General features: G+C 42.9%; 1 protein-coding gene across 1 annotated transcript in view; it reads right to left on the reverse strand.

Annotated features, from left to right (window-relative positions):
* Positions 1 to 832: 832 nt before the first annotated feature.
* Positions 833 to 14,692, reverse strand: part of LOC142296455 (vomeronasal type-2 receptor 26-like) — a 126,117-nt gene continuing 112,257 nt past the window's right edge. The window contains exon 8 of the mRNA XM_075340527.1: positions 833 to 1,722. Coding sequence (XP_075196642.1) covers positions 833 to 1,722 — 890 coding nt within the window. The remainder of the gene's footprint in view (positions 1,723 to 14,692) is intronic.

The following is a 14,692-nucleotide window of genomic DNA, read 5'->3' on the forward strand; positions in this document are numbered from 1 at the left end:
TTCTTAATTTATCATTTCATATATTTATTTGGGGACTTTTACAAAATATTTTCACAATTTTTTTAACTTTTATTTATATATTTATTTTTACTTAATCCCTCATAACATTTTATATTCTGATTACTGGTGTAATGAATTGCAAGGCACAACCATTGCAATGCATTACACCTGTCAGCATGACACTGACAGAATGCCTTTTAGACAATGCTCCTGGCATGGTCTATTTGGCCACTGTAGCAAACCCAGAAGTTATTATTTGACCTCCGGTTGTAATGGCAACAATTGGCAACCTACGATTACCTCACTAAGAGGATGTTTGTGTGCAAGAGGGTATTGAGCTCTCTCTCCCAGTCTCCTAAATTCTGCAATCACTATTGATGGTGGCACTTATGAGGTTAAACAGCCAGGGGTTGAGTGGGCACCTGCCCTGGCTATAACAGCCGACGCTCAGCTATTACTCTTTCAAAGCTCCCTGTGGCAATTATGTGCTCGCATGAACACCAACTTAGGTTTGTAACCTCTTCCAGACAATGATGTTTGGATACAACAAGGGTCGTGAAGGAGGAACAAGAGAAAACTATGACGCTCTACTGTTCAAACAATATTGTCCCATTTTAGAAGACCAAAGAAAAAAAATTAACATTTATGACTTTAATGATATAATCATAAAGACAGGATAGGTTATATTTTATTTATTTATTTATTTATATTTTTCCTTATTAATTTATATATTTATTTATATTTTACATTTATTATTATTATTATTATGATGTATAATTCCCCATTTATAACAGTTAAAATAGTAATGATTATAAGAATAATGATATTTTCTCTATATTTGTCTTCTTATATTTAGTTCCTTTTTGAAAAGTATCATATAACATTTCGGGAAGAATATGCAGCCCAAGATTCCACCACATGAAGTCAGTATGGCAAATATCTCCACACACACCATATTCTTCCCTTTGGTGCTCAGATAAGCCGGGATCATGGCAATCCAGACGCTGCAGAACACCAGCATGCTGAAGGTGATGTACTTGGCCTCATTAAAGCTGTCCGGTAATGTCCTCACCATGAAAGCCAGAACAAAACTCAGAGCAGCCAGGAGACCCAGATAACCCAACATGGAGTAGAACCAGATATCTGAGCCTTCATTACACTGAATGATGATCCTATCAATATATGAAGTCATGTCCATCTCCTGATAGGGAGGAGAAACCAACATCCAGACAATGCAAATGAGAACTTGGACTGAGGAGCAGATCACCACCACATAATTTGATGTCTTCACACCGACCCACTTCTTCCAGATGCTGCCCGGTTTGGTAGCTTTGAAGGCAATGCAGACGATGATTGTTTTAGAAAGCACACAAGATACAGAAATAGAGAAGAATATTCCAAATGTCGTCTGTCTCATCAAGCAGGTGATGTCCACAGGACGACCAAGGAAGAGGAAGACACAGAGAAAACTCAGGAAGATCGAGACCAAGAGGATGAAGCTCACAGTCCGATTGTTGGCCCTCACAATTTGGGTGTCCCAGAAATGGATGAAAACGCCTAATATAAAAAGAGCAACAATGCAAAGTAATAAAGATATGGCTATAAAAACAGTTACAATTTCATCATCCCCATAAGACAGAAACTCATAGGATTTAGGTACACATTTCACTTTCTTCTCATCCGGCCACTTATCATCGGTACACCTATGGCAGATCTCACTGTCTGTAGGAAACAAAGCAAAATATATATCTCATATGTTCAATATTGCAATGTCCTTAAAAACGAACAATATGGTTTCATATACAGTGGATATAACAACTCTACATACTCCTGTTAACCCCTGAGTGACAGGTACAATTTTGATTTTTAAGACCAATTCCAATTTTTGAAATCTTTCCAATGTAAATTTACATGATAATACTACTGGAATGCTTCAACATATTCCGGTGATTCTGAGACTGTTTTCTTGTGATAAATTAAACTTTTTTTGTTGTAAATTTAACCCGTTAACGACCAATGATGTACATAGCACATAATGCCCGAGTGTCAGTACCATGCTGACAGGATTCACTGACAGGTGACCAGCAAGGGAAGAGGAGTGGGGATCCATTTCACCGGTCCCAGCACTCACTCAATTTCACTGGCCAATCACAGCATGATCGTGCAGGGGGTGTTGAAATATCAGCACCTCACGCACTACCACCGCCGGAGCTCGGCACAACTGTAAGGAAGTTGGTTGAGCAGAAGACATATTGAGAAAAGCAAAGCACATACAGCTAACCTTTCATAATGTCTACAAGGAACCATCGCCATCTGCTGGCCAATGGTAATAAGAGCAAACAGGAACTAAAGATTAGATTGTGTGCAAGAAGACGGACTGAGCTGACCTAAACTAAGTAGAAAACTCTGTAAGGATAAAAGGAACAAAGTGGTTAAATTCACTCTGCTGTTGATGTGAAGAAAAAGGAAACCAGGAGGAATGGATGAAAAACCCACTACAGTTAATTGTAGATGTATTTCAGTGTATCCACACTTCTTCCTCAGCACAAATCATACACTTCAAAATGCGTCCACAGTAAACCGTAGTGATTTTTCCGGGTTCCCATTTCCTCATATCAACAGCAGCATGGATTAAACTACTTTATTCCTATTATCCTTGCCAGTTATGCCCTCCAGTCCTGTGGAGTCTGGATCAGCTGTTCTTATATCAAGTGTTATTCTCATGTTGTGGTGCTAAAACCATCAAAGAGAGCAAGTAATCCTTGCAGATCAGATAAATCAGAAAGTCGGTTTTTCATCTCTTGAGTCCTGTTAATCTAGAAGACCCTTACCCACCCAAGTAGAAGCTCTTTATTAGCACTAGCAATGGCCCATAATCAGCATCAGTACAAGTCTGTGATCAGCACCTGTAGAAGCCCATGATTAGCGCTAGTAGAATCCTGTTATCAAATACAGTGTAAGCCCATGATGTGCGCCAGTGAAAATACTTGAAAAAGACCAAACTATGCAGGTCAAGGTCCAGAGACCCGACTTTGTGGTTAAACCACAGACTACACTTTTCAAGATCCATAGCTGGGCTGTTGCTTCTAACGCAGAGACATGATTTTCAGTATGGACTAAGGGGTACTTTGCACGCTGCAACATCGCCAGCCGATGCTTGCGATGCCGAGTGCGATAGTACCCGCCCCCGTCGCACATGTGATATCTTGTAATAGCTGCCGTAGCGAACATTATCGCTACGGCAGCTTCACATGCACTTACCTGCCCTGCAACGTTGCTCTGGCCGGCGACCCGCCTCCTTCCTAAGGGGGCAGGTCGTGCGGCGTCACAGCAACGTCACACGGCAGGCGGCCAATAGAAGCGGAGGGGCGGAGATGAGCGGGACGTAAACATCCCGCCCACCTCTTTCCTTTCGCATAGCCGGTGGAGGCAGGTAAGGAGAAGTTCCTCGCTCCTGCGGCTTCATAAACAGCGATGTGTGCTGATCACCGATTTACGATGCTTTTGCGATCGTTAATCGGTGCATCTACGCTTTACACGTTGCAACGTCGTTACTGGCACTAGATGTGCATCACTTTCGATTTGACCCCGACGACATCGTAGTAGCGATGTCGCAACGTGCAAAGTACCCATAAGGCTGCATTTCCAAGATCGAAAGGCAGTCAGGTAATAAAGTGTTTGCAAAGATCCCAAGCCTATAGAGTACTGTCTTCAACCCTGCTTATGTCTGTGCACTGTTTAACATTGTGGATGATATTATCAAAGAGATTGACACTAACATGTTCCTGCTAGAGGGATCTAGAGCAGACAGAAAAAGAGACAGACAGACAGACAGAGAAAAAGTAAATAACACGATTTAGGACAAAAAAATTTCACCATATTAACATAGATATAAATAGACTACACCGTAAAGGGAATACTTTTTAGCTAAGAAAACTAAGGAGAACCGTAGTCTTGGTCATTGATTGACCAGAATATTATCAATAAGATAATCAGAAACAACTCCTTGCAAAAATGTAAAATATTTATTAAATAGTAATCAACAACAAGAAGTGACATACAGGTTATCAACAATCAGTTTACGAGAATCAGGCTTTTAAAGGGTGTCCCTGAGGTCAGGTCACAAGAGCCAATACAACAAACATGGTAAGGGGATGAACAAATGTTAAAAAATTCATCAAGGAACACTTACTCCAAAATTTATGTAGACAATAAAAGTACAGGTTTATTTATCAACAAATGATACCATCATAAGACAGCATTCTCATTCCATAAACGGGGGGCCAACGAAGAAGACAATGAAACGTGGGTGTCGGGGCACGTTTTACTTGGGTGATACAACATTCATGGGTGAGTGATCACTTCTCTATTTGGATGCCGGTCATAAGCTTTGTTATTTAGTGGGATATTTTCCCTTGCAAACCCTCCATATACCTATCTCTATATACCTCGATATATTATAGCAGTAGTACTTGGTAGGATATTATTGACTGATATATGCCTTAACCTCATTTATGGAATGAGAATTTGTGAAGATTAACTATTTAACCACAGTGCTGCCAGTTCTGATGCCCATAACCCATTTGGCCAGGTTGGAATGACCTGAGTTTGATTCAGGGAATCACTATGTAGGTAAAGAGGGTGTGAGATCAGTAGACCAAAGTCAATTAACCTTTAAAAACACCAGTTATCTATTTAAATCTGGGAGAATTGGATGTTTTATCACTTTATGCCAATTCTGATACCCAGAACCCATCTCAGCCAGGTTGGAGTGACCGTAGTTTGATTCAGAGAATTACTGTCTGTGTATTGGTGTTGTGAGATCAGTGGCCCATATCTGATGCCCAAAACCCATTTGATCCAGTTTGTGAACTAGATCTGAGACATCACTTTCTATGCATCTGCATTGTAATATCAGAGGCCCAAAGTCATTTAACCTTTTCAATAACATACTTTCTTGTCCTTTTTTGTTCCAGTTTAATAATTTTTGTAGCTTTTTATGTGTATTCAAATCAAGGCACCTCACCGAATTTTATTTTATTGTTGTAATTTTTGATTATTGTTGTTAAACCTGTAAAAAACTGTAGAAAAAAAACCCAGATTGACAGGGCAGAGTGACGTGACAGAGTGGCAGGGCTGAATGACAGTATAGAGTGCAAGGTAGAAATGAGGGCAGAGTGACAGGAGAGTGACAGGGCTGAGTGACGGAGCAGGGTGACAGGACAGAGTGACAGGACAGGGCAGAGTGACAGGACAGGGCAGAGTGACAGGACAGGGCAGAGTGACAGGACAGAGCAGAGTGAAAGGGCTGAGTGACAGGACAGAGCAGAGTGACAGGACATAGCAAAGTGACAGAGTAGAGTGACAGAAGTGTGTGACAGGGCTGAGTGGCAGGGCAGAGCAGAGTGACAGAGCAGAGTGACAAGAGAGTGTGACAGGGCTGAGTGGCAGGGCAGAGCTGAGTGACAGGGCAGAGTGACAAGAGAGTGTTACAGGGCTGAGTGGCAGGGCAGAGCTGAGTGACAGGGCAGAGTCACAGAGCAAAGTGACACAACAAAGTGGAAGTGCACTGGCATGGCAGAGTAATAGGGCACAGGGACTGGGAAGAGTAGCAGGGCAGAGCAGAGTGAAAAGGTAGAGAGATGGTCAGATGTAGCAGACCAAAGACAGATGTAGTTTCTTTGACCATCTCTGCTGTGCTACATCTTACCATCTCAGCGCTGCTACATCTGAGTGAGACAGTCTAATGTTGCGGAATAAAGTCTGATGGTACAACTGTGACTTTTTTTGTTCTGTTTAGCGGACCATCTCAGTACCTGTGCTCCCACCTTGGTATAAGTTAACTACCACCTTGGCAGTCATTTGGGCAGGAATGCCCCTCACTTTTAGACTCAACAGTTGCTACTAAGATTAAGGGGTACTTTGCATGTTACGACATCGCTAGCATCGGCTAGCGCTGCCGAGCGAGATAGTACCTGCCCCCGTCGCACATGCGATATCTTGTGATAGCTGCCGTAGCGAACATTATCGCTACGACAACTTCACACGCACTTACCTGCCCTGCGACGTCGCTCTGGCCGGCAACCTGCCTCCTTACAAAGGGGGCGGGTCTTGCGGCGTCACAGCAACGTCACACGGCAGGCGGCCAATAGAAGCGGAGGGGCGGAGATGAGCGGGACGTAAACATCCTGCCCACCTCCTTCCTTCCGCATAGCCGGTGGAGGCAGGTAAGGAGATGTTCCTCGCTCAGCGATGTGTGCTACCGCAGGAACAAGGAAAAACATCTTATCTCCTATTGGTGCGACATTATGAAAATGACCGACGCTACACAGATCACCGATTTTCGACGCTTTTGCGATCGTTTATCGGCACATCTAGGCTTTATACATTGCGACATCGTTACCGGCGCCGGATGTGCGTCACTTTCGATTTGACCCCGACGATATCGCAGTAGCGATGTCGCAGCGTGCAAAGTACCCCTTATTGATTGGCGCTTGACAACTTGATGTTGATGAAAATTGGTCCTACCATTCAGCATAGGTTCAGCAGTAAGGGTAATAGAAGCAGTTTTAGGCCTCCTTCACATGTTCATTTCTCCCTTGCGTGTGGTGCCTATTTTCAGACGTAGTGGAGACACATTCACATACATACTGGGGTGGGATTCAAATTTTTAACAAGAGGTTCTCTGTAAACCCCGCCCATTTGAAAACCACACCCATTCTGTAACCACAACCATTTTGTTAGCCACACCCAATTCCACGCACTTTCCTCAACCAAAAATACAAGTAATTTAAAGTATCATCTCTTTCCCCTTCTTCCCCTCCTCTATTGTCACTCTCCTGTTCAGTACCAGTTGTTCCCGTCACTGTCAGTCTTATTGTATTAAATGGTTTTTCTACAGTTTTTAAAAATTATTACTAAAAATTATTGCTAAATTGGAACGGACAATCTTCCCCCTACAGATCCCATCCCATGTGGTCTCTCCACCCCTGCAGATCCCATCCCATGTGGTCTCTCCCCCCCTGCAGATCCCATGAATGAGAGGACGGTTGTTAGGGCAGGAATGACGGTGGTGGCCGGATATAGCTAGTTAGACTGACCCGGTCTGTAATTAAAGATGCGGGGGGTTCCAGTGACCGAAGATAGTGAGTTAGGACCTTTAAATATTGGTATATTGGTACAGCTGACCAAATCCGGAGGCCGGGACTTGTTTGTATGTGCATATGCATTCTTGTATGACCTCCTCCGTGACACGGAAGATTTTCACGTGACCGAAGATAGTGAGTTAGGACAATAAAAAATATTGGTGCAGCTGATCAAGTTCGGAGGGAATACATTTTGTACCCCTCCTCCGTGACACGGGATACCCTTATTACTATATAGCTGAGGAAGCAGCTAGTATAGAGGTGTGGCCTTAAGTTCCGGCCAGGCTCTAACGCACACCGCATAGTCATAAATTAGTGTTATCCGGACACCACCAAAAAAGCAAAAATGTTCAGACAGAAAGCTGAGGCCTGAAGGTAACAAGAGATTGATAATTGATGCTGAATTGTTTAACAGAATGACGCAGATATTGCTTTCAAAAGGATATATTAAGGTCAAGGATGAAGATGAGCAAGGAGATGTTGTGTTTTCCTATAAGTCACCCAAGTCTGAGGATGGTTTAGGGGCACTCATGAAGGTTGTTTTGTTCCCACTTCGCAGCCTGATTCTGGACACGTTCCGGAGTTATTCACAGATGCTGCAGTCTCACCCACTAGCCAAAATCCCTTAACTCTTTCTGTACTGCCCACTCCTGCCTCTATCCATCCAGAAGTACCAATTGAAAAACCACCCCCATACGACCCAGCCAGCTGCACATGTTACCAGTGTGGCTACCAAAACACAAACTGGAGAGATGGTTGTAATAATTGTAAAGCTCACCGCCCACACCTGAGTTATGGCAATAAGCCTGTCCCAATCCTCCCTGTTTTAACTCCCGGAGGAGGTTACTATATACCTCCTCTACATCAGAGAAAAACCGAGCAAACTCAGGAGCTGTTATCCACACCCATACCCCTGGCCCCTCCTGTACCTGTAAGGCCGTCTCTCCCCCCACTGGCCAGTCTGACGTCACGCTCCCCAGTCTCCGATTCCCTCCCCTTGATTCCCCCTCCTTCCTCTAGAACACATAGTGAGCCTTATCCCAAACCTGAGGAGGAGAAGCACTCATTCAAATATGTCCCTTTCAACTCCACCCAGTCAGCGGCATTAATCCACTGCCTGCCAGATCCCAAAATTAACCTTATGCGATTTTATAGGAAGATGCTACAGGTCCACCAGTTATATTCAGCTGCTCAGAAGGACCTGGTTAATCTCACCAAGATAAAAGCAGGAGACAGTTTTTGGCCCTTAATAGAGCCCCATCTCACAATGCCCCCAGGCGCTGATGACACCACTTTCAAAAGTAGACAACAATATTGTGCCGCTTCAAAAAGATGGGCTCAAGATCAATTGGTGTATACAAATGCGCCGGTGCAGCCCCCACCACAGCCCATGCCCCAACAGGGCCCAAACCCCATATACGTAGCTCCCAATCAACAAAACCAGCAGAGCCAGCAACAGAATTTTTGGTGTTGTGGTCAGCTCAGTCACCATTAAAGAAAGTGTTACATCCCCAAATCTCAGTGTTTGGCCAGGTACCCTCGAAACCGTAACCAAAACTTGCAGAACACAAATCCACAATAAAGGTGTTCCCTGTAGATCCAGTAATGACCTACCTGAAGCCTTGTGTGCCTCTTCCCAGAGTATCACAGTTTCCATTTAAATCAGCCCCAGGAAATCTCCCAAGATACCGCCCACAGTCGGGGCTGCACCCATGAGTCTGCCCCAACCTTCCCTAATGACACAAAGGGGAGTCCCGGACTGCTTGCCCCCTTGCTGCAGTGATCCCGATCCCAAGCCACCCGTTCTAATGATGCTTTCCATTCCACCCCATCAATCTTAAAGCTTCTGTAATATATGTTTCTGTAGTGGTTTTATCTCTACTAGGTAACGCAGTACAAAGATATATTTTCTATTATATATATTAAGATATATTTTCTGTAATGAAAGTTCTGCCCATGGCCCCTCATGTATCTGTTTTTCCCACCAGCCATTCTAACATTGCGCACCCTGAAGGAGAGGTGGGGGCCATAAGCCCTCAGGGATGTGTGGGAGGGTGTACTCATTGTAAGCTGCTGCTTATCACAAGTTATAAAGAGAAGAAAAAAAAAACAAAAACTGACGAAGTAGAGAAAAAAAAATGGCTTCTGCAGAGATTTGCAGGACTGCATGTGTTTTATTCCTTACTGATAAGTGCTTTTCTCGGCTGGTAGGGTGGATTTTGTTTAACCCTTAGAGTTCAAAATTTCACAGGAGATTATCAATAGTATCCGGCTAATACCTAAATAATTAAATTAATTTTGCAGGGAAAATTACATTTCTTAAAATATACAAATTTGTTTTTTATTTGTTTTTATGGTTATGTTTTTGTTTTGTATTTTTGCATATAGACTGTCAATATTTTATTAATAAGTTTTTTCTTTTGTAGATACAGAATATATACGAACCGTGTTGTCCATTCTAAAATTTCAAAATTCCCCAGTAGTGTATAAGTATTATTCATCGGTTGGTTAATCATATTATCTGCTGTCATAAAACTATAAATTTTGCCAAAGTAGTACATAAAAACAAAGAATGAAAGGGGGGGAAGTAGATATCTATTATATTTTTCCAGTAGTAGAAGGTGCAGCAGACATATTGGATAGGCTTTAACCCCTTAACGACCGCGGGCCGTAAAATTACGTCCTAAATGACATAATGTTACTGCCCGCGGTCCTCCGGCGGCAGCATGCCGCGATCGGCACACATCTCAGCTGATTTTCACAGCTGAGATGTGTGCCTGCTAGGCACGAGCAGAATCCTTATCTGCTCGTGCCGAATAACCCCTTATATGGCGCTGTCAATATGTGACAGCGCCATTATAAGCGCGATCGCGGTAATGTTTTACTTACCGCCCAATCCCGGAAGTCACGTGACGCGATCACGTGACTCCCGATAGTTGTCATGGTAGCACAGGGTCATGTGATGACTCCTGTACTACACCTGACTTGCTTTCACTTTCGCTGTGCTGGGGACATAGCAAAAGAGAAAGACAGCGTATCTGCTGTTTACAGCCATGTAGCTGTGATCAGCAGATACTGCAGAGCGATCGGAATGCTGATCGCAATAGCCCCCTAGGGGGACTAGTAAAATAAAAAAAAAAGTTAAAAAAAGTTTTAAAAAATTAAAAAAATTAAAAAAAACCTAAAAGTTCAAATCACCCCCCATTTGCCCCATTGAAAATTAAAGGGTTAAAAAAATAAAAAATATACCCACATTTGGTATCGCCGCGTTCAGAAACGCCCGATCTATCAAAATATAAAATCAATTAATCTGATTAGTATACGGCGTAGCGGCAAAAAAATTCCAAACGCCAAAACGATGTTTTTTTGTCGCCACAACTTTTGCGCAAAATGCAATAAAAGGCGATCAGAACCGAGCATCTGCGCAAAAATGGTACCGTTAAAAACGTCAACTCGAGACGCAAAAAATAAGCCATCATTGAGCCATAGATCCCGAAAAATGAGAACGCTACGGGTCACGGAATATGGCGTAAAATGTGCGCCACTTTTTTTGGACAAACTTCCGATTTTTTTTTAACCCCTTATATAAAAGTAAACCTATACATGTTTGTTGTGTACTAACTCGCACTGACCTGAGGCATCACACCCACACATCAGTTTTACCATATAGTGAACATAGTGAATAAAATATCTCAAAAACCATAGTGCTATCGCACGTTTTTTGCAATTATTCTGCATTTGGAATTTTTTTGCCGTTTTCTAGTACACTATATGGTAAAACCGATGGTTTCATTTAAAAGTACAGCTCGTTCTGCAAAAAATGAGCCCTCACATGACCATATTGACCGAAAAATAAAAACGTTACGTCTCTCAGAAAAAGAATGGCGAAAAAAAAACCGGAAAGCGAAAGATCGGCCGGTCGTGAAGGGGTTAAAGCTGGCCTTTCTTTTGCAAGTTATGTCATGTTTATTGGACTGCTATGAAATATGTGTTATAAGAATGATCTAATGCATATTTCTTTTACTTTTTGTTTTTATAGATGGAACAAGATGCTGGTCGATTCTACACTGGATATGCTACGGTTTACACAACATGAGGTAGTCTAAATTTGAACCACTCCCTCTCCTCCTATCGGTACAGGTGAAAGTGACGCATTAATGCCCTCTCTAGATGGGTGGAGCAGAAGTAGGTAAGATAGTCAAAATGTATGTAGGATATAGATCTTTCCTGTTGTCAAATGAGCTAGGTATGCCGAAGATAAAGTCTAAATCTGAACTGATGGAATCGGATGGAGATCCTCACACAGGTGCAGCTGACCAAGAAGCAGTGAACGGGCCTAGAGTTGAGGAGTCCTTTACCAATGCATATGGACCATACCTCGGTGACATGTCACTTCAGTGACTTTTGTCACTCCTTGTGTTCTTAAATCCCTACAGGAACAAGCGAATCGACAAGGAGTGGCGTGCGAGACACACGGAGCCGGCTGACTGAGGAAGGTCTGTGGATAAAGGGCGGTTAGCTTTCTCTGCCATGAGATCTCTTCTTAATGATGGCCCAAGTAACTTATGGACTACAATCTGTGAAAGCCAGATATCAGTGTGTGCTTTGGTGACGCCAGGGTTCAGTACCCAGGTAGGCAAACTCACCCGTACTTGTAAAATACATTCTTAAAACAATGAAGAAAAAACTGTAAAGAGTCTGCAGAAACACCCTGCACCTGCTCTATCCATTCGAGACTGCAAACTGATTATAGATGTATATCATGAGCACGTTGTATGCAAGTCTGTGTGTGTTGTGTAGATTTCTTTCCAGGTTTGGTCAGAGGCATTCCAGTGCAAAAAGCGACATCATTGCTGAAAATTCACATAATGCAAGTGGTATGTAAAAAACAAACTAATAAGTTGTAAACCAATGTGTGTTTTGTTTTTCTTTAGTAATAAACAGGTCTCTATGTAAAATGTTTTTTTTTTTGTTTAGCACAAGGCACGTACAATTTTCATATGATTGACTAAATAGTGAAATAAACAAGTGTATTTTTCAATTACAGATCCTAAATCAGAGTTAGTAGTATATGGTCTTCAGTCAGGAGACTGAATAATCCTAAAACGACACACAGAAATTTCGATAAAGCTCAACGGCAAGACAACATGGATTCACGCCCCACATTGCATAAGGGTCAAGCCACCGGAGCTGCACTGAGCGTCCTGCTCATATTTATCCTTTACAATAAGACCTGTACAGTCCCAAACCATCATTGCCAAAACAGTTAGAAAAGAAGACTTAGAGAGCCTTGAGACATGGGAAAGTCAAACTACAAAGGGTAAGGACTCGCCTAGGGGTCCTTGGTCTCAAACCGGTGAAGAAACCCCTTTCCCCTCTCCACCCATGCCTCAACGTTCAGTCAGGCAGGATTTCCCAACAGATCTTTCTTCCTCTTTTCCTAAGGGAACACAGTACCCTTGGTATTTAGAAATGGCAGAAGTGAGTCAAAGGGGGACTGTTAAGGGTACGAATTGAGTAATCTAAAATACTTAATTCAGCCATTTCAAAGACCCAAAAATGTGGTTTGGTTAATGTAACCTAGCAATTTATAAATGTTTTTGTCTCCTACTAACTCATATGAATATATTCAGTGATTTTCCTTAACACAAAATGCTAGCTATGGACTCTCTCATCTCTGGAAAAGTTTTGGAAGAGCCTATCCCATCAGGCTGATGTCTCCCCGGCCTAGTCTGCTGAGCACTGGCAGTGACACGCGAGTTAACATCATATCTCAGAAACCAACGGACCTGAAACAACCGAAGCAGAAAGCGGCTGCTATTTTACCCATTATTCCAGAAGGTTTTTTTTCTAAGTCAGCGCCACAAACTGTTTACATGAAGCCTCATCATGTTTGTTTGTTTTTTTTGTCAATAACAGATCATCCAGGTTCACTAAGTGGCCCTAAGTGGACAAGCACTGACCAAGTATCCTCCTTTTTGTTTAATATCCGGAAAGAAGAACCATAGACAATTTGTAGCAAATGTTTTTTGGTTATGTGCTAATTTTAAAATAAGGTCTAAATTCAATTTTCCTTAGTCAAGATAATGTGCCCTAATAAAAGTAATAACGCCAATTCTAATAGCCCCTATAAAAGTTATTTTTAATAAATAATATAAGAACTTAAGGGGGGAGCTAAAGCCTGTAGTGTTGTATTAGACAACAATCTCATAGAAAGCCCCCCCCCACACACATATATATATATATATATATATATATATATATATATATACACCGTATTTTTCACTTTATAAGACGCACCTTTGTTCCCCCAAATTTTGGGGGAAAGTAGGGGGTGCATCTTATAAACTGAATATACGGGGGGGTGTATATATGGATGTGCGATCTATGTCTTTTTCTCCATTTGCAATATTAATATGTTCTATCCCCCTCCTTTTTTTGCTTGGATCTGCACTCCCCCCATTTGGCACAGGTGTTTTTAATTAGCAGGAGACTGCAAGAGGGGTCAGCCTTTTTTGCTCCCAGTTCACTTATGGGAGCCAGTGGGAGGTGAGTGCGCAGCTTCTCTCACTGTGTGTTGGTGCTGTGCAGTGGCCGCTGTTGTGGTGGTGTCGTGACAGTGGGGCAGTGCGGCCTGGAGCCTTGGGGGCTTTGCCTTGCAGCATGGGTGCTGTGAGGCACCGGATCGCCTGCCCTGCTGGTGCTTTGTCGCTGCAGCAGTGGTTGGTGCACAGTGCAGCACCACAAAGGCTTAGAATAGGGACCCACTCTAGAGGTTCGCCGTGACGTGGAAGTGGGCTTAATACAGTCTGATCAGAATGGTAACTAAGAACCTCACGTTCTATTTAAATTTTTGCCTAGCGGCTTTTAGTTCAATGTATTTTTGGGATGTGCGATCCATGTCTTTTTCTCCATTTGTAATATTAATATGTTCTATCCCCCTCCTTTTTTTGCTTGGATCTGCACTCCCCCCATTTGGCACAGGTGTTTTTAATTAGCAGGAGACTGCAAGAGGGGTCAGCCTTTTTTGCTCCCAGTTCACTTATGGGAGCCAGTGGGAGGTGAGTGCGCAGCTTCTCTCACTGTGTGTTGGTGCTGTGCAGTGGCCGCTGTTGTGGTGGTGTCGTGACAGTGGGGCAGTGCGGCCTGGAGCCTTGGGGGCTTTGCCTTGCAGCATGGGTGCTGTGAGGCACCGGGTCGCCTGCCCTGCTGGTGCTTTGTCGCTGCAGCAGTGGTTGGTGCACAGTGCCGCACTACAAAGGCTTAGAATAGGGACCCACTCTAGAGGTTCGCCGTGACGTGGCAGTGGGCTTAATACAGTCTGATCAGAATGGTAACTAAGAACCTCCCGTTCTATTTAAATTTTTGCCTAGCGTCTTTTAGATCAATGTATTTTTGGGATGTGCGATCCATGTCTTTTTCTCCATTTGCAATATTAATATGTTTTATCCCCCTCCTTTTTTTGCTTGGATCTGCACTCCCCCCATTTGGCACAGGTGTTTTTAATTAGCAGGAGACTGCAAGAGGGGTCAGCCTTTTTTGCTCCC

The sequence above is a fragment of the Anomaloglossus baeobatrachus genome, chromosome 1 (assembly GCF_048569485.1).
Source record: "Anomaloglossus baeobatrachus isolate aAnoBae1 chromosome 1, aAnoBae1.hap1, whole genome shotgun sequence".
NCBI lineage: Eukaryota > Metazoa > Chordata > Amphibia > Anura > Aromobatidae > Anomaloglossus > Anomaloglossus baeobatrachus.